This window comes from Poeciliopsis prolifica, unplaced genomic scaffold, assembly GCF_027474105.1.
Source record: "Poeciliopsis prolifica strain line A6 unplaced genomic scaffold, Auburn_PproV2 SCAFFOLD029, whole genome shotgun sequence".
NCBI classification, from domain to species: Eukaryota; Metazoa; Chordata; class Actinopteri; order Cyprinodontiformes; family Poeciliidae; genus Poeciliopsis; species Poeciliopsis prolifica.
In genome coordinates, this window is record NW_026562404.1 from 660,356 (window position 1) to 680,593 (window position 20,238).

The 20,238-nt window shown below is 41.3% G+C and overlaps 2 protein-coding genes across 7 annotated transcripts; one reads left to right on the top strand and one right to left on the bottom strand.

The window, feature by feature from the left end:
* Positions 1-1,895: 1,895 nt before the first annotated feature.
* ybx1 (Y box binding protein 1) lies at positions 1,896-6,803 on the top strand. Of its 4 annotated transcripts, none has more exons than XM_055049617.1 (8): positions 1,896-2,173; positions 4,362-4,425; positions 4,704-4,737; positions 4,853-4,942; positions 5,068-5,406; positions 5,691-5,788; positions 6,035-6,321; positions 6,445-6,803. In XM_055049617.1, the coding sequence occupies exons 1-7, from the start codon at positions 2,065-2,067 to the stop codon at positions 6,273-6,275; spliced, it is 975 nt and encodes a 324-aa protein (XP_054905592.1). In that variant the 5' UTR covers positions 1,896-2,064; the 3' UTR covers positions 6,276-6,321; positions 6,445-6,803. The 4 variants fall into 4 exon arrangements, with proteins under 4 accessions (XP_054905592.1, XP_054905593.1, XP_054905594.1 ...); XM_055049618.1 differs by having other exon boundaries at positions 1,897-2,173; positions 5,691-5,776; XM_055049619.1 differs by having other exon boundaries at positions 1,897-2,173; positions 5,068-5,343.
* arhgef16 (Rho guanine nucleotide exchange factor (GEF) 16) lies at positions 6,802-19,082 on the bottom strand. 3 transcript variants are annotated; one of them, XM_055049614.1, is made up of 15 exons: positions 18,956-19,082; positions 17,647-18,331; positions 16,966-17,011; positions 16,236-16,399; positions 15,934-15,990; positions 14,196-14,356; positions 11,705-11,857; positions 11,476-11,605; positions 10,824-10,898; positions 10,652-10,744; positions 10,417-10,568; positions 8,832-9,014; positions 8,453-8,523; positions 7,393-7,494; positions 6,802-7,297 (listed from the first exon to the last, which is right to left on the bottom strand). In XM_055049614.1, the coding sequence occupies exons 2-15, from the start codon at positions 18,274-18,276 to the stop codon at positions 7,158-7,160; spliced, it is 2,157 nt and encodes a 718-aa protein (XP_054905589.1). In that variant the 5' UTR covers positions 18,277-18,331; positions 18,956-19,082; the 3' UTR covers positions 6,802-7,157. The 3 variants fall into 3 exon arrangements, with proteins under 3 accessions (XP_054905589.1, XP_054905590.1, XP_054905591.1); XM_055049615.1 differs by lacking the exon at positions 18,956-19,082 and adding an exon at positions 18,829-18,949; XM_055049616.1 differs by lacking the exon at positions 18,956-19,082 and adding an exon at positions 18,703-18,804.
* Between the last annotated feature and the right edge of the window lie 1,156 nt (positions 19,083-20,238).

Here is a 20,238-nt window from a genome sequence, read left to right on the forward strand (position 1 = left end):
GCAGTTTACAGCAGAGCTTCACACGTCGGCCTTTGCTTGTAAATGGTGCCAGTGGAGCTTTAATTACCATGACAATGTTTGTGAAGGGGTGGGAGGGTAAGCGGGTACTATTGGCTGTTCGCTCTTTGCTAGAGAAAAAGGAAGTTTTCTCAACTCACACAAGATGGCCGACTTTTATCATTTATACTGACGGTTTTGAGAGGGAAAATTAAGTCATGCGACGTTCTATCAACTCTGAGTTATGTCGGCTTTTGTTTGCTTTTGCAATGCCTTTCTCTTATTATGAGTACTCCATTTCTCTGTTAGGATCTTCATTGGTGTCAAAGACATCACTACGACAGATTTAAGAAAGTTAGAAATGAGATATAAGACATACAACCTGTGCTGAATATGTTCTGTAGACTAAATTTATAAATTGAAAATTTTGAGCAACACCAGTCTGTTAATGAATGAATGATTGATTGTGTCTACGGTGCAGTGCAAGAGTATTCACAACCCTTTGAACTTTTACACATTTTGTCATGCGACAAGCACTTTTAATGTACTTTATGTGAAAGCCACACACAAAGTAGCACACATTAGTAAGCTCTTTAATTTGCAAAGTTTCTACAATTCCTTAGAAGGAAATCGGAGAAGTCTGCTCACAGCAGTCTGCCCATTTTACTCCCATGATCCAAAACGTAATCTAGTGCAACCAATTGCTTTTAGAAGTCATTTAATTTGAAATTGTACTCCAAATACGAGTCAGATTAGTAAAAGCTTGTCCTGTTAAGGCTTAAAAAAATCTTAGGAGAGCATTAGAGATTAAACATTAACACGAAGACCAAGGAATACACAATAAAACTTCCATAAAACTGTAAAACACCGGAAACCCTGACTTCCTTTAAAAACACACCTGTTTAGAATTGTATTTGAAATGTAATATGTAACAATGTATTGTTTATTCTATGTTGCATGACTTTCTTTTTATGATATAAAGCACTTTGAAAGGCCTTGCTGCTGAAATGTGCAATACAAATAAAATTTGATTTGATTTTGATTTAAAAACGAGGGAATAAAGTGGTGGAAAAGTTAAAACAGAATTGTGAGGAAAGAAAAAATCCAGTGTTTTGAACATCTCAAACTGTTGCCATTCATCTTACCTGGCTGGCCAAGAAGACCATAGTTAGTCTGGAAGAGCTGCAGTCTGCAGATATCCACAGCTCATGTGAAGAATCTGTCCCCAGAACAATCATTAATAGTGCATTCTACAAATCTGGCCTTTACAGAAGAGTGTAACAACAAAATAGGTTGTTGAAAAAAATATTTAAGAACTCCTGCTAACAATTTGTGTCAGTCTACCACATAAAATCCTTGCCAAATACATTTATGTTTCTGGTAATGTGATAAAATGTAAACTTCAAGGGTTGTAATATATTTGATAGTTTGTGTATACTGAGTTTAAGTGATTTTGCTGTATTGTGGTTAGACGCTTCATAATGCTGCATAGTAGTTCATTTTAATGGCTGTTTATAAGATGGTAAATCCTGGCATTAATCAAAGGGACTTTAAAATCTTTCATGTAGACCGTTTTCTGTCTTACTTATGGATGCAAAGTCTGGTTTGGTACTGTTTCCAAATGTGCTTAGTAGCTTCACTTAATCCCAAGAGTTTAAGAGTTTGGGCAATTATTTTACCACGTATAAGCAGCCCTGCAAAACTACCTGACAGACACTTCATTACTGCCAGCCTTACCTGATTAGTATATGTTGAAAAATTTCAGGTATAATCGCCTGGTAGGAAACCTTTTCATGACAGTTGTACTAACCAATTAAAAACACGTTATGTTAGTCGTCACACATTCCAGCCAATCAGAGGAAGTGTTGGGCGGGACTGCCACAGTGAACATTCCCCGGCACATCTACACGTTCTGCCCAGTTCGATCGGCAACGGGAGCGGAAAGAGGAAAGCTGAGAGCCCGAAGGCAGTAAGCCCCCACCACCGCCGGCCCAGGTTACCATCTAGCACCGGGAAAAATAGCAGAGAGCCGCCGCCGGCTGAAGCCATTACCAACGAGTAGTAAGCATGAGCAGCGAGGCCGAGACACAACAACAACCTCCGCAGCCTGCTGCGGATGCGGAGAGCCCATCCAGTCCGGCAGCCGCAGCTTCAGCGGGGGATAAGAAGGTCATCGGTAAGGCTGCCAAAGCTAGTTGAGCTAACTAGGTTGCTAGCGTGGATTCTGTTACAGTAGGGCAATCCCCACTGTCACCACTACAGTCTGCCGTTAAATTTAACGTTAATGGGACATAAACGTTAAGTCCATCGTTACTGAACGAAATGGACAAAAATTAACGAACATAACCTCTGTTTTCCACTTTTTCTGTTTTATTTAGAATATTGGCATTATATTACCTTTTGTATTTTCTCTTCAGCGATGTCAAATATTTTTCGTGTGTAGTAGTTAAGCGTTAGTGTCGGGAGATTTAGAATTACGCCGCTGTAGCTTTATGTTTTATGAATACATTTTCCGAGTTCTGAAATTAGCCGTTTGACATATCTGTTGCAACATTTTTCATAGGACTGTCAGTTGTCCGAGAGCTCGCGACTTTCGTATGGGGATCTGAGCCGCACACTCGTCGGCCTCCCTGCGTCAGATATCCGCTCGACAGACCCATCCATCCACTCGGCCGTCACATGGACAGTCGTTGGGAAACGTTTGCAGCCGTTATCGAAGCCAATGTGTTTATATAGAAACGGAAACGCGGTTTGCAGACGTTAGGCTCTGTGGGTTAACCGCCCGGAGGTTGAAGTTTAACGGCTGAAGAGAATACAAGTAAATTTGCCAACCCGTGTTTATCATTTCATATCAACTACATGGGCTAGTAATGCTAGCTGCGTAACCATCCCTTTGTTCACGCGAAAACAGCCTGCTGGTTTTAGTTATTTTATCCAAAATATTCTCGACACAAACATTTGTCCCTTCCAACTGGTCAAAATGCCAGATTAACAGCAGTTTACTAACGCATTTAAATATATATGTCAACGGTCGTGTCATTTTAGGTCGATTTTCTGGGTTATCAGTCTGGCCTACATACTTCACCACCCGAGCTAAAGATGCTATCCCTAGCCTAGCCGGCTAACGCCGCTTCCTTCAAGGCTTTAAAGGCCACCCCCCAAAAATGTCTGCCGTGGGTTTCCACTTATTTCGCCGTTTGGTGGTGTTTTCGTCAAAACCCGTGTAAAATATCGAGTCGCTTTTATTACGTGTTAAATAAAAAAGTCGGCCCAAATATAAGCTCTCTTGCTTGTTATGTTAGTTTCTGTTTGCTGGCTCAACTCCAGCCACATGGTTCAAAGCCTCTCTCAGCTACATTGCTATGCTAACACATCCGGGTACGGCTCTACCACGTGTGACCACTCAGATCCTGGGTTGTGTTTAGATCAGGTTAAACAAGAAGGGTACGTTCGCTCGGCGATGGCAGCCCAAAAAATTAAAACAATGACGTGCGAGTGAACACGATCAGACTGAAAGAAACGTCAAGATATGATCATTTTCATATGGACCAGAACAAAAATAAATAAAAGCGCACACTCTTTTAATATAGGCACCCTATCCATACTTTTAAACCCAAGACAACGTTTAGGAAGATGTAAGATTTTTATACTTGACTCAACAAGAAAATGTTCCGGGACTATTTTGAATATATTTTATTAAACACCATTAAACACACAAATAAGTGTGTATGTTCCATATATGGTCCTCTTTTGCCCATTAATTGAATATAGGCAAGAGATTAGACTAAATCAGTAACATTTGAAGGCAGATTATTCAGTCTTATTTCTATAAGCAGCTGGGAGGGGAGGTGGAGGATCTATTTTTGATAGAATAAATGATTCTTAGTCTATTTCAGTGGTAAAGATCTGGGTATATAAAATGTTAACTGTGGGGGGTAGGAGAAGTGAAAGTAGATATGCTGCTTCTTGAAATGGGGCCTCTTATGTAACACTGGCCCTCATGGCTATTGGTGTTTGTCTGTCTCTGAAGTGCTTCACTAAACATCCCATAACTAAGGTGTGTATAATATTACATCCTTAAATGAACACATGTTGGGTTCTCCCTCTACAAACTTTGGCCCATGCCTCATGCCAAGAGCAGGTGGTGCTGGGTATTCCCAAGCATCCAGGTCTATAATAAGAATGGCAGTTGGGAGTTAAATATAACGTTCACATAATGCATGGCCTTGGTTAGGTTTGTTCATAAGTCAGGCACCTGTTTATCAAAACGTTTTAATTGGACTCAGCAAGTCGCAGATGAATTTTAACTCTGTGCCAGAAGAAGCTCACGCTGTCTAATCTAGATTGTTTTAATTTCCTTGCAGCAACAAAAGTCTTGGGTACCGTCAAATGGTTCAACGTCAGGAATGGATATGGTTTCATCAATAGGTAAGCGAGAGCCGCCCACACCATCCACCCACCCATTCTTCCAAGAGATTTCTAATATAATGCGTACGAGTGGCTGAAAGATTGTTCTCAATCCTATTACAGTTTTGCTTTGCTCACAGAGCTGACCAGATTATGTTTTCTGCTTGTGTCTATACTGTCGCCACCTACAGTACTACATTAATCCTTGCTGGCTTAGTTCAAGTCCGTTTACAGAGACATTGCGTTGTGTGGCTCAATAGGACACTAACTTCTATGTTTTTTTTGTTTTGTCTGTTTAGGAACGATACAAAGGAGGATGTCTTTGTACACCAGGTATGTTTCAGCTCCTTTATTTCTGCATTAATATATATATCTATCTATATATTTATAGATAGATATATATATTAACAGTTACACAAAGTTCTCATCCATGCTCTATTTTTTTTAGACGGCCATTAAGAAGAACAACCCAAGGAAATATCTCCGCAGTGTGGGAGATGGAGAAACTGTGGAATTTGACGTAGTCGAGGGAGAGAAGGTAACCTTTTCTCTGATTTATTCATTTTTCTATAAAATGTAAAGTTGATACCTTTTTTTTCTAGACAGAAAAAATAAATAAATAAAACATCATATCACTGAGAAAATGTGTCCCAATGTATCCAGGGAGCAGAGGCAGCTAACGTCACTGGCCCAGGAGGTGTCGCAGTCCAGGGAAGCAAGTACGCTGCGGACCGGAACCGCTATCGGCGCTATCCACGAAGGAGGGGCCCTCCACGCGGCGGAGACTACCCAGAGAACTACCAGAGCGACGAAGGCGAGCCCGGCAACGGAGGACGCGACAAGAGCAGAGAGGGGGGAGAGAACGCCCCCGAAGGAGACTCGCAGCAACAGCAGCGCAGACCAGGTTACCCTGGCAGACGGCGCTACCCGCCATACTTTGTACGTAGACGCTACGGCCGTCGGCCCCCGTACACCAACGCACCACGCGGAGAGATGACTGAGGTACGCCGCCAGAGGGCTACTCTCCTGAAGCAGGCACCCAGTTGATCAATAACTTAAGTCTGAACTCCTGATTTTTGTTCCACCCTCTCCTCTCTAACAATCACGTGGTTGTGATCAACAAATCTTGGTGTATCGGGGGTCTTGGATGCTCTCAAATAGGCCCCACATTTCCGCAAAATCGATATGACAAAGTTCCACATTTTTATTACAAAGTCACCATGCTCTCTGAAAGTTCTGAAGGATTTTTTTTGGTTTTGTTTTGGTTTCTTCTCTGTGCCCCTCAGGGAGGTGAGGGTGACGAAGGCCAGGGAGGTCCAGACCAGGGCAACAAACCAGTGAGGCAGAACTACTACAGAGGCTTCCGACCAAGGTTCAGACCAAGGTTTGCATGTGGGCTTTATTGGCAGAGGATAGCGGTGACAGGATTCAAACGCTTTGCATGTGCTGGTCTTGCACTAACAAAAAAAAAAAGACATTTAAAGAATCTCACGTAAGCTGCCAGTAAACGACGCACGTCATCAGAAATTGCTTGCTGTGTGGTGTGCATGTCTCTATAACTGCATGCTGTCTGTCACTGTTTTTTTTTTTTTTTCCTACTTTACGTCTAACTTTGTCTTGTGCAACCCAGGGGTCCCCCCCGTCCCAGACCGGTGCGGGACAGCGAGGAGGACAAGGAGAATCAGGGCGGCGAAGGAGGCCAGAATCAGCAGCCCCGCCAGCGGCGCTACCGTCGTAACTACAACTACCGCCGCAGACGCCAACAGACCGGTGGCAAACCCGGCCAGGAAAACAAAGAGGCCAAGACAGGAGGTGACCCATCTGCAGAGAAAACGTCCGCTCCCGAGGCCCAGCAGGGTGGGGCTGAGTAGGAAACAACCTGCACACCGGCACCTACCATCTTGTACCATCGTCCGGGTGAGTTTTTTTTGTTGTTTTTTTCCTCTGTTTGAAACATTTGTGAACCATGTTGAATGTTTGTGCAGCCCTTGTTGGACTCAGTTTCTGCCTCCTGTTCTTGTTTTTTATTTTATTTTACAGTTTTTCGTTTGTCAACAAGAAGAAACATCAACCAAGATCTGAGCAATAAAGATTTGACTCTAAGACCGTCACAAGCTTGCACCATGCATTTGACCAGATTACCACTGATTGCCTGCAGAATCTATGCAGACTTGTGTTTTCTTTTCCCATTATTTTTATGTGACAGCTACAAAACATTTTGGGGAAACAACAAATGTTTTTCTAAATCTGTCCTAAGTTTTTACACCAAATGGTTTTTAAAGATGAAAAAAAAAATGAAATTTGATATCTGGTCAGTTTGACATTTTTAAATAACTTTTTATGTATTCAGACATTTTAACAAAATGCAAGCTCAAATAAATCTTCAGAAACCAGGAAAACTGTTTGGAGTCTCTTTATTTTTCTCAAGTATACAGGCTATGAACATTATCAGATTGTTTTTTTTACAGCATGAAGTAGATGTTTAAATTTGAGCATCACGTTTTGCAATATCTGACCTCCTCTTCATTCCTTTATACTCAACCATTTGGCACAATTTGAAGAAATGTCAGAAAACTGGAGGAACAAACCCCAACATCTTGTCTGAGGTCAGTGTTTGCACATTATGCTACGTAGGGAACAGAATCTCAGTCTGTGATAATGGACTTCCAGGGCTCAGTGTCACTCATCAGCAGTGCAGTGTGTGTGTTTTAGCCTTCAACAGCGACTTATTCCAATGGCGTGCAGCAGCCGCTTCAGACGTTGGTCTCCTTTCGCAAACGCTTCATTCGTTGCACGTTGCTCTCCATGGCGGTGGGATCTGTGATCTCTGTGGCGCAGTTGGCAGGAAACCAGCCTCTCTCTCCGTCCCGCATTCTCTCCCCATAGCACCACTCTAGGCAAATCGAGACGTTTGTGTTTATAAAAAAAAAAAAAAAAAACACGATGGGAAGACGACGTAAAGACCGAGCCCAGCTGCGACAGCCTCACCTTCTTCCTTTTGGAGAACGATGATGAACTCCGCCTGTCGCAGGCCGAGTTCGTCCTGATCTTTAGGCATGTGCGTTTTGGTGACTTCATACTGCGGCAAACCTGAAACACATTCCCGTTTCAACAGGAACGTCTGGCTCACACTGATTGATGGTTAATCAATTAAGCAGGCGCATTTCTATTGTAATTTAATTGAAAAAGTGAAACTTGTATTTTATAGCAAATGGTGATATACTTTCAGGATTTAGATGGTTTAATTTAGAGAATAGCTAAATAAGAACAAGGATTTTAAATGCAGTAATGTCACACTAATAAAACATATATGTACTTAGTACCTCGTCACAGCTTCTTTTGAATGAATTACTGCATTAATGGAGCACATCAGAGGGATCAGTGCTCCTTTTAATAGTAGCTTACAAGGAGCTCTTTCCATGAGGCAAAGCACATAGACTCATCTTCTTGACACCATTTAAGGTTTCAGTTAGTCCAGTATTTATTTATTTTTTTTGAATATCTACAGTGATGCCCTGGTCAATAAATTGTATTGACACCTTTAGCAGTGTGGGGAGCTGGGAAATCCTTAAACTAAAAAAATAAAAAGCATCTCAGTTTTTTTTTTCCAAACAGTTATGTATGTTTTTTTTCATAACAGTCTAGTGTAATAGTTAAGGTTTTTTTTTTTTAAGTAGGGAAGAATGTTTATAAGATGAAATAGTGTCACAGTGACAGCCATAAAACATTAAAAGCATTGGAATGATATGATAAAAGCATCTTTTTAAAATGAATACATATTAATAAAAGGACCAAGACCAAAACCACTGTGAGCAAACATAATGCTGCAGCAGAGCGCTTGGGAGGAGTGGAAGTGAATAACAATCATTTTGCTACGAATGCAACTTTTTTCTTTCCACGAGGCAAAGCATATTACCCATCTGTTTAGGATTTAAGGGGTTTATAATCTGCATAACAACTAATCATCTGCTGAAACTTCACACGGATTCATTGGGAAGTATATTTTTATATTGAAATTCCCATCTGTAATCAAAGCATATAGTCTCACCATCTGTGCAAGTGAAGACCCCTTCTTGCTTCTGCTCTTTAAGAGCGGTGATCCATCGGGCCCGGTCCACCCTTGGCAAAAGAGAGCGCAGGAATAACAATGAGGTCTGTTTCTTGTAAAAGTACCTCAGATGTTACACTACCTCGAACTGCAGCTACTACTTTGTCAGTAGAGGGAGCCAAAGACAAAATATATGTGGCTTCTAAGAAATACAAGTGGACATGTATAAGGAATTGTTCAACTGGTCTCATCAGTATTATTCACTCTGTAGATCTGTGGATAATCATTTTAGGATAAAAAGATGGCTTTAAATTCAGAAGGCCCTTCACCAAAGTTTGGTTCTCAGCAGGAGTTGAAGAATTCATATTGGCTGCAGTACCTGGAGTCAGCCACCAGGGAGATCTGCTCCAACTTCCCCTCGCTGTTCTTGCTCATCCGCAGTTTGAAGGAAAGGTAGTTGGAGCTGCTTTTGCTGGGCGACGTTCGTGCATCGGCGTCTTCCCCAAACTCGACCTGGACGTTATCCACAGTGGCGTAGTCCAACACCACGAAGCTCTCCTCGCTGCAAAGCAGCATGGTCAGCCAGGAAACAGCGTGGCACAAGCAACATTTTCTTGACTCTCCGAAAAAGCCTCGACTTGTACATTTTTCCCTCCCGAACACAGAGGTCACAGAGCTGACTTAAAGACATTTTAATGACTGCAGTGTTGTGGGCAATTTCTTTGTCTGAGCTCACATTGTTTTCTCCCTCCCTAATTCAAAACAGACAGCTGAAGTCAGTCAAGCTGACAAGCTGAACGCAGGAATAAAGAATCTGAGGTATGCACGCACTCCTTTCCCTGTCCCTTTACTCTCCTCTTTCCCGATGTTCCCTGGAAGCAGCTGGAACTGTTCAACTCGCCACGGGGGACCAAGTCAACCAAAACATCCACGAAAGACTATCAGCTGTAAAACGTAACCTTTAGTTGCTCCATATGTTCCACTTATTTGCAGTTTGGTGTGATAACAATTTCTGATAAAAAAAACACAAAAAGTACCAAAGTGTATTTTTCATAAATCCACACTCCGTGGGACACAGAGCTTATAAGCGCTTATTCTGCTTTTCACAGATTTTGTCCTGCTACAAACTCAACTTCAATGTACTTTCTCTTGATTTTAAAACATAATTAAGCTAAATTATAAAAAGAAAAAACAAAAAAAGTTTCTGAAATTGTAGTGCACAGTTTTATGCATCCCTTGCAGGATTTTAATGCGCCAACTCTGGTCTTTTAAACTGACTCTTTGGCCCATTTGTGTTGTCCAAAAAGCTCGAGCTCAATCAGAAAGGATGGACAGCATCTGTCTTCTCACAAATTTGCAGTTGGACTTGACTGGGCTTTAAGTAGGCCATTCTAAAATGCTTGTGTTGATCTAAAATACTCAAGTGAAGCTGTGGCTCCAGGTCCATTTAGCTCAGTCTAGTTTGCGCTCTGCCTGTTGGCCAATTTTGGTCTCACCAAAGCATCTTTTCACTCATCTTGCATTTAGTTTGTGACAAAGGGGGAGAGTTGTGCAGCATATGGCTAATAGTAACCTATCCTATCAACAATAGATGTGTTTATGCTGAGACCCGATTACACTCAGCTCAACTTCATGAACTACTTAGATGAATTGGTTCCACAGGATTTCAATTAGGGGCATCAAATTCATGTCATACTTCTGTGATTTTTATTTTTTTATGTAAAAAAATATCACTTCACACATTCTTGTGTGTGAAGTGATATTTTTGCTTTTTGTCAGAGCAGCACTCATAATTCAGACGAAACAGATGAATGTTTAGGATTTTAGTGTAAACCTGTGATTTGTGTTTTCTCGGCTGCTGGAACAGCTTCTTACACACTGTGACACAATTTCCAAATGTATCCTAATGACATTACGAGTGTTGGTTCGCAGAAGCTTTGCGTTTGTAACAGAGCGTCACTCACGACTTCTTTTTGGTGACGATCAGCACGTCGTTGAAGAGGAACAGGTAGTAGCTCCTGGTGGTGAAAGCCCTCCATATGCTGAGCTCTTCGCTGGAGACGGCCAGCTCGCCGCGCTTCTTCAGCCACCGCGATGCCGACACCAGGGGAAATGGCTGCGGGGAAAAGACGATGACCGACACATTTATCCGAGTCGAGCTCGTTTCTGCTCCAAAACAGCGATGGCTGAACGGCCGACCTTTATTTTTCCAAACTCCATCTGTTTCTGGATGGTGTACATCTGCTCCGTCCTCTCCATCCGCCTTGCCCCGTCGTTGCATTCGGTGACCAACTGTTCACATGATAATCGTAGTGGAAACGGTGATCAGAGTCCTGTCAAAACGGATAAACCTGCGTGGACGCATGCAAACCTTGCTCATGGCCTTCAGCGCCCAAACGGCAGCAAAGTACTCCGCAGTCTGGTCCTGAGTTTTCTGACAGATTGTCTGAGGATGAAGAAGCACACACACAGAAGAAAATAAAGAAAACACTTCATAGGTGAGTCGTTGCATATGTTACAGTGGAATACAAAAATTTAGATGTCCTTTCCCAAAATTTGGGTTATAAGAAAAAAATGACAGAAATAATCCCCCCAAAATATGATATCGAAGGTAACATAAATAAATATAAAACAGTTTTCAAATGATAATTACATTTATTATAGGGGGGGGATATGATCCAAACCAACCTGGGCTTGGCTGAATAAGTAATATTAAAAATACCTTGGCATTTTTCATCCTGAGGTGAGTGAATCTTCATCAGTGCAGACAGAGTGTATGCACAAATATGCACAGTTTTGTTCATTGAAGGAGTCAAGAATTGTCAACAGAAGTGCACCACCAATGTGTGCCCAAATCTTTTAGTTGCACTGTATGTATAGTTGATCATTTCTTCACACACACAAAAAATACATTTTATGATTTTTATGCATAACTTAACATCCATGTTACGTTCTCTATTTTTTGTTTTGCTCTACTGTTAATGAAATAAAAAAGGTACGACAAAAGTAAAGGTTGAACTGACATCAAGCAGAAGTGGTAGTCTGGTCACACGCTGCATGGGCAGGATCAGAAACGACGACATGGGAAGGCCTCCGCATTCACTATTTCTCTCAATTTCTTTCAGGGTGTCTTTGAACGCAGAGTTATTATTCCTGTGAAACACAAAAATAAAAACACAAAGTAAGTTCGGCTCATATTCTTGTGCCGCTGCATGAAGCTGTTGGCTTACGCTGGATTGTTCCTCCACTCACAGCAGTTTCTGGAACGTCCTCTGCTGAAACGTCTCGTTGGAGCAGTAGACGATGTAAGGAGCGAAGTGGTGTGCCGCGTGGTTCTGAACAATGTCGCTGATGTCCCGGATCACCAGCTGCTCATTGTGTCGCTTTTCAAGATCCTTAAAGAAGCTGAAGGTCAGAAAAGAGGCAGGTTAACGTCGAGGCAAAAATGAAGTTCGGTTCTTCTACAGACAAATCAGCAGAACAGAAGACGGCAATGGTTTGGTCACTTCTAGATCTAAATTTCAGGGCCTACATGAGTTACTAGGAGACCTGTGGTTTGGGTGTTTAGCAAATGATGTCTTGCAAAAGTGAAGTTTAGGAGAATACGATCATCTTCCATGTGGGGAAGACAGAAAGCATGAGGGAGAAGCTGCTCCGATCAGACAAAATTATAACTTTTGGGTCGACTTGCAAAATGTAACTGACACTGCCGATCGCCCTGAACGCAACGTCCCAAATCAGAGCTTATAGGAAAAAGGATGAAGTCAATCCTGGGACTGAAACTGCTAGAGGACGAGAGATGAGAAAGTCTTGACAGAGCTGAAGCTATCATGGATCAAAAACATAATCATGTTAAATTCAGAGATAAGCCTGAAAGTGATGTAGATATACTTCAAAATATGGAAACCATGAACCATGTTCCTTTTGTCGCACAACAATGCACTATTTTTTATTTTCATTTTTAAATCACATAAATTCCAAATAAAATCCACTGGCGTTTACAATTGCACATGAAATGTAAAAGAGTTTGAGGTGTGTTATAAACTTTATAAACCTCAACATGCATTGTGTAAGTCGAGGTTTAATATTGCATCCATTGGTTTGAAGGAATAGCTAGCAACTAAAGTCACAACAGTTTTTGACAGTTGTTGCGCTACATCAATAAAGACTAAAAGATTTACAGAATCACAAATCTGTTAAAGGCTGTCTGAGAAAAGAAAGAACTCTCAGTCTTGTCCCTTCTAACAAAACCGTGTAAAATGACACCAGACAAAAACAGCCCCACCCGAGGACCCAGCGACTCCACAGGTTCCCACACAGAAACTGGAAGCGTCTCTGATTCATCCCCATAGATGCTTTCAAGGTATTCTGTTCTTTGGTTTCGCTTTAGGGCTTAAATAGGAGAAAATGTATTTCTTTTCCCATTCTGAATTTCTACTCTTATTCCAATTGAAGTACGAAACAACAAACAAAGTGCGCCAGTGTAAACATCATCTTTTCAAAGCTCAGAAATACCACCGAGAGCAGCAGAACTAGTTTGGCCAGCGAGTCTGAACACGTTAATGGAGTCTACAGGATACTGAAGACAGGCTGAGGGCAAATACTTTTCCTGAAACTTCAAATCAACCGTTTTTTTTTGTTTTTTTGTTTTTTTTTAAAACTTAGAACAATATCCTGAGCTGAGAACATAAAAATCACCCAGTGAACGGAGTATGAGTCGCTGGGTCTATTGTTTCCCACTTTCTTACCAGCTCATCCGAACGCTGACCAACATTTAGAACTGACAGCTACTTCAACTTATTCTCAAATATTCTGCACCACAATATAATTGCTCCATTACAAATTTCTCAGATTTTCTTTCTCGTTGCCAAATCAAAACGGTTTCAGCGAATCAGTTTTCAAAGCAGCGAGAGTCATCCAAACCATCGTAGGCCTAGTAGTAATATAATCACCTCTCTCAATTAAATCATACATTAATTGTGATAAACTATATGCTTTGGTTCAATTTCAGCTACAACCAGACCTGATTGGTGTAGGATCAAGAAATCTAGTAAGAAGTAGGCTTTAAGTTCTTAAAAAAAATAAAAAAAATAGGTAAAAGTGGACGTTTCTGGAGGGTGTTGTTACATCTGGTACAAAACTAATACAAAGCCATGTAACTGCTTCAGGCACCATTCGGCTATGGGCATGACTGGTAGAAAGTCTCCTGCCTAGCAGAGAATCCATCAGTTCATGAGTTCAAGATCGAGTCTTCTTGGGTTGCATTGCCGGAAAACAATCTCAAACATGCCAGGAGAATCCTCTTCTGAATGCTTCAGAAAGAAAGGAAGGTTTTGGATTTACCGAGTCAAACTCTGCTCTGAAAGTCCCACTGCAGTGCTGGGGCATGGCATTAAGCCAGCTGATGCTCAGAAGCCTCTCAGAGTGACTGAATGAAACAGTTCTGCTGAGCGGAGTGGGCCAGCAGTTCTCCAATGTAAAAGTCTCATTGACAGTTAATACAAAAGCTTATTGGCTTGATCAGGTTTCAGTTTGTTTCTCACATATAGCGAGTTGGGTTTATATTCTCTAAATATACTAAATTGTATTTTCTAAACTGTATTTTGTAACTGCTGTGTTTTTATTTTGTGAGATCTTAAAATCAGTTTTATGATATATTTAAGTGTGAAGAAAGCATTAAAAAAAAGAAGAAGAAAACACTACATCGTCAACAGCACAGTAATCAATATGGAGACTAGCCCACCGTTGGCTCGCTGTGTAGATGACGGATATGTTGGAGAAGAGGTGGTGGTGCTCCGTCGTCGTCATCGTTTTCCTCAACGCTGCGCTGGTCTTGAAGTGACGCACCAGGATGCCAAGGCTGTGCAGGTATGAGTGCTCTGAGGTGATAATTTCAAAAATGGCCTGGAAAACAAACCACACACACGCACACACACATCAAATGTTGTGAAACCAAATTTATATTGCAATAAATCTTTAAATTCGATTTAATTGTTTATTTGTTTGTTTTTTTCTGTGTGATTGGTATTTTTCTCAGCTTCCTGTTTCAACGCCTAAAGAAAAGGCAACGTCATATTCTGCATTTGGATGCTTTACGTCATGACAAAACGGTGCTTAGCTGCGAGATAGCTGGCTCACAGGGGCGGTTTGGAGACAAATCACATGCTCACAACACACCTTGGTCAACATTTCAACTTCTAAAGGTCAGGTGGCTCGGAGAGGACCAAAGGGCATAAAGACAACATTTTTATGTTCTGTCTCATTCAAACCTCAAAGGAATGCTCAGAAACTTTTGGAAGTTGAAATACTTGCACGCTTGTCTACGTTGAGCACATTTCTTTTAGCAAAAAAAAAAAAAAAAAAAACAGGACAGGTGAGACAACTGAAGGTCCCAAACAGCAAACCAAGCACCTGTTCAGAGGGCTGTAAAAGCACCATTACACAGGCAGGGTGTGGCTTTGTTCAGCTAGAGCACAGCACACAATATGGACCTTGGTATTGACATCTTGGGCTAATGAAGAGGAAACATCACAAAGAAAAAAAATCCACCCACACAAAGTGTTATGTTGCAACTGACAGTTTCAGCTTTTACTTTAGTGAGGAATGTTGTGTTTTGAGTTCTCACTCTGACATTTCCTGAACGCCAGCTACCCGCTTCTGTTTCTTTGAGCTTCTTGGCTACCATGAAAATGAGTTGGAACTTGCTGTCAGCAGACACTATCTGCAGATGTAGGACAGCAGATCTAATCGGTTATATTTGGCTTTAACATCAGTCTGACACTGGGCAAATATCGCTCAAGATTTCGCACAAGTACAGTTTGTACAAATCTGTGGATTTTAAAAAGAAAAACAAACAACTGTTACCGCTGTGAGTTTTATTTTTGGGTCGTTCTACAGCTCAGGTCAGCCGATTAAAAAGGCCTGGAGTCCAGATGTTTCTCAGTTTAATAACCGTGATGAAACCTTTAAACGATTTTCACACAAGAATCACGTGTTTTACTTTGTGACTGGAAATAATTCCAAACAGCTTGCAGCCAGCTGAACACCAGTGCTCAGCAACCGATGGGCAATGATGATTTCCTCTCTATTGGCTCCACATTTCTGGGAGAAAAAAAAACCTGTTTATTTTGACACATTTTTTAAACACCTCATAAAAAGGTCTACGATCTACAGAACAAGGGAAGATTTTTGCGTTCTTAAAAAAACAAGACGTTATCATAAAACGATTTGATGCTGGTAACTGACTCATGCATCTCTGTAAAAAAAAATCTGAAATAAGAAAACATGCCAATTTGTTTCACTCGTGTTATCTAATTTTACGTTGGAAAAATAAAAAGCAGAATCTTTTAAATGAACTGCTTTAGAGACAACGACGTGTCCCCTTTTAGAGCCTTGTGCACGAGGAAATATGCAACACCTAAATTCATCCACTGTGTGCAGCAGGACAGGCAGTACGGGAAACACTTGGGACACAATCTCACCTCTTGCCTCTTTCTCTCCTGAGGTGTGATTGTTGACAGAATACCAGATTCCTGCACCTTTAAAAGACATAATCAGAAATCAGATATGAATCCCCACCCTGCAAGTCTGGATTTTTCAAATAAGTGTTTTTAATACGAGTCAAAATGTAAATTTTTAACAGTCTGACATCAAGAAAACAAACCTGTCTTGCATTTCTGCAAAGATATGAAACACTGATAAGCAGAAGAATGCAAAATTAAGTTAAGCTCTTATCAGAGTTCTTAGTCTCGGCTTGATTTACTCTGCAAATCTGAAGATTCACCTGAGGCAACTGGCTCCAAGTGAGGTGAGCTTGTTTGTAGCTCTTCATCACGATGCCGTGGTCCTCCGCTGGAGGCTCCACCACAACAAAGTCCTCCAGCAGCTCGTCTTTATGGGTGGAGTCCAGGCCGCGCTCTCTGATCTCCTGGTACAGGCATGGCGTCGCTGGGGAAGGAACGGCCATCAACAGAAAACCATAAAGTCTCAAGGAGAGACTCGCTTTCAAGGACTTCAGAAACACAGCCGCGAGCGTCAAAATGAGTTGTAGGATTGCTAATTACAACAATGAAGCTTAATTTTTCTACTTCCACCATGTCCAGTTTGAAAGCTCTTGAAAGATATGTCTACCTTAGATTGGAGCAGCTGACTCAATAAGTATATAAGACAATGAAAAACCTTTTAAAACTCCTAAAATCAGCAAAGAAGAATCCGAAGGGAAAGGTCACCATTCGGGACTAAACAAGTGTTTATCATGTCAGGAACGGTGTTCCAGTTCTGTTGCTCTCAGCTGCCACTAGCTCTTTTCAGAGACAGTGCAAGGGAGCCACTCAACCCAAATTCAGATTCCCATGAATGTTTTGTCTGTTCTAGGAAGTCTGCAATGAGCAATAAAGTTTGCAAAAAAAAAAAAAAAAACACACAAAAAAAAAATCTGTTATTTCCCAATCTATTTGTATTCCAGTAACCCGATTTAGAAAAAGCAGACAAGAGTGACACATGAGGGGACATACCATCTTTGAATGATCCACGCTGGTTCCTCTTTCTACCCAGAGATCGCTAGAGAGGACACAGCAGCACAGACTTTATTTCAGTCATGAATTATGGGTTTTAGTCACAGATCTGAATAGAGAACTATTCCAGCACAGACTTTGATGATCTGTGCTAGAATATGGTTTCCACGTGTTATGTAAACCTTCTATAATTAGATTTTAATTCATTTTAAAGTAGAATTTCAAAGGTTCACCATGAGTTTAAGGAACATGTCCTTGTCTAAAAACGTCTCGCTGTACTAATCTAGATCTGGAAAACACTGAAATTACAGACTTTTCCAGATCGTGCACAAACTCTTGGATCTCTGATCCAGTGACAAGTGAAAAATTCAACATCATCCCAAGCGCTATTGAGGACTTTGGTTGTGACTGAAGAGTAGAGCGAAACTAAATTGACAAATTGGACCGAATCACAATAAAATTTCACATTAGTTTTTAGTTCCTCTAAGTATCTATTTAAATATCAAAACTGCTGGAAGTTCGGCACCTCCAACTTCCATTTGCTAGGGTAAAAGTAAGCTGACAGACAGAGTAAATAAGTTTCTCTAGTGGGTTAAGTTTTAACAAGAACTTCTTAGTGGCAAAAAAAGGAAAAAAAGCATTTTCTTTTTCAATCACAACATTTTGGTTGACTGTTTCTACCTTGCGTCTATTGCTGAGAGAAGGTTCAGGACTGCTTTCTCGGTTTTCATTCACGGGTTTCAGGGTGGTTTTAGGCGCTGTCCCAGATGTCCCAGATGTCATGGCATCAATGTCCAGGCTGGTCACCGCCGCCCGATACGACTTGTTCCTGCGGTTCCTCCTGAAGGCCACCCCGTCTCCATCGCTGTCATAGTCATCCCAGGAAACATCTGGCCCCTGTGTTGAGTGATGGGTGCGGTTTTCGCTGTTTGCATTCTCTAGTCCCACTGGGAAGGTCACCACGGTGGTGTGGTGACGATTCTTGGGTCGGCTCGATACCGCTAAGCTCTTGGGAATCAACTGGTGGGTACCTAGCTTCTTTGCTGCCAGGCTCTCTGTGCTCAAAACCACCTTTTGGGTTTGAGGCTCCTGTGCTGCAGGAGTCTCTGTGCTCAGAACAACCTGCTCCGGTACCACCACGTTGTCCACCTCGCCTTCCTGTGGGGTGGCTGTGTCAGAGTGGAGTGTCAGGGGGCTTTTGGGTTGGTAGCCTTCATCTCCTGGCTCGTATATATGAAGTTCTGTGGAGAAGAGGGCCTCTATTGTAGGGGACTTGTTGTCCGTGCAGTTGTCTGACTCACTGTGGGACATGGTGTCCTCCTGCGGGTCTCCTCAGTTCTTCAGCACCTGCAGCATTAGGGGGAATCTAAATAAGAAAAGCAAAACAAAATTTAAGATATTACACCTGGATTGCCACTGGATTAATGTATCGACCAACAAATATTCTTCAACCTGAATTTCTCAGAGACTTTCTGACATCTTCAAATCTGACCAAGTTTTCAGTGGAAATAAGTTACAAAGTCATATGAGGGGATTTGACCAGTGACTCATGTCTCACTGCCACTCACATTAAAAACACACACACACACCCACACACACATACACACACACACATTCAAAACTTCTCCTTCCACTGTCTTAAAGTTACAAGAAAATAACTCACTGTTTCTAATAAATGTTTCCAACTTGCTGAGCCAGGAACTGATTCATGAACCTATTATTAAGTAGACAACCCACCTCTTAACATGTTGTGACAGCCATGCTTAACCATACAGCTGGAAATTAGTGTTCATGCCGCACCAACCCTTCAAGTAAATGAACTAGTAGCTTCCTGCGAAATTCCTGTCAACGTGCAGTACTTACTTTACAAATGCAACGACGCGGCGCAGACGGATTAGTTTGTGGCAAGGGGAGGGAAAAAATGTCCGCCTCACATTCCCATGGCTAATAGATGCGGATTGACACGCAGTTAAAAGCAAAGCGTCTTTACCTGTGAAGTGCACCTCAAACTCCAGCTGTAATTCGGGTGAGTGTCATGCGGCGGTACCGCTGGCGGAGCAGCGGTCAGATCGAGCAGATTACGCGGCTGTATTCCTCCGCCGCGCTGCTCCTTCGCTCCTCTGCCTTCTTCTGCTTACGTCACTCCAGGTGAGCGCCAATCAGTTACCGCTGAGCGACGCTTTTCTTAATAACAAGTCCGCCAGGAAGCAACTTTGACAAACTTAGATGAAGCTTCTTCTTCGACGAGCCGCCAGAAACTTGACGACAAAACAATGAGGATTACGCTTTAAAAAAATGAAATTTGACTTTCATTCCAGTGACTCTAATTTCTCATTTCAAAAATATAATGACGTTAATGTGTCTTAACTTTAACCTCTGAAATGTCAATACTGTTTTTTGTTTGTTGTTCTCATCTGACTAGTTGAAAAGACGGCTCTTTGTTACCCCCTGGTGTTCAGTAACAATTACTACACTCCATATTTTTTTGTTTTAGGATTTTATTCCATCACTGCAGAAACTCAATCTAACAATAATCTTAATAAACACGTCCACTCTTTGAATGCTACTGCGATATATGTTGGATTATTTATTTTTGCATGTAATTTCTTGATATTCTTTTTAAACCTGGTGTGGGGTTACTTTGTCACTGCATGTTTCTAATTCACACAAACTTTGCTTTGTGCCTTCTTTGGCAAAGGATTAGATGTTGTTTAGTTTTACGTTTAGAAGTTACACCTTCTTCCTTATCTGGCAGCTAAACTTTTCATTTAATTTTACATTAATTCTGTGGTGGCGCAAAGGCAAAGCACCAGGCCTTAGTCTGGTCACAGGTTCAATTCCCAGCCTTGTGACACTTGCTGTATGTCTTCCCCCTCTCTGTTTACCCTGTTTCCTGCTTAAACAGGGTAATCAGTACTTTCAAATAAAGGCCACTTGAGCCAAAAAAAAAAAAGATTTTGGCTGAATATTCAAAAACTGGTTTCTCGTATGGCACATGTCTGATTATTATTTATCACATAGTTAATTTTTCACAAATTACCTGAATCTTGTAGTGCAACTAGAATTTTTGGACAACAAACAGGTAGGATCAGATGTGCAAATTTATTGATACTTTAATCAAAAGTCTTGTATAAAAGTGTAGATGTGAGAAACAAAAATGCATTTGGATAATACTTCTTATGTCCTAAGAGGATGAATTATATTACTTTTCTTGCACTTTCATTTGTTAATTCTTTGCAAGAACAATGCATTTAACTAAATAATTTATATTTG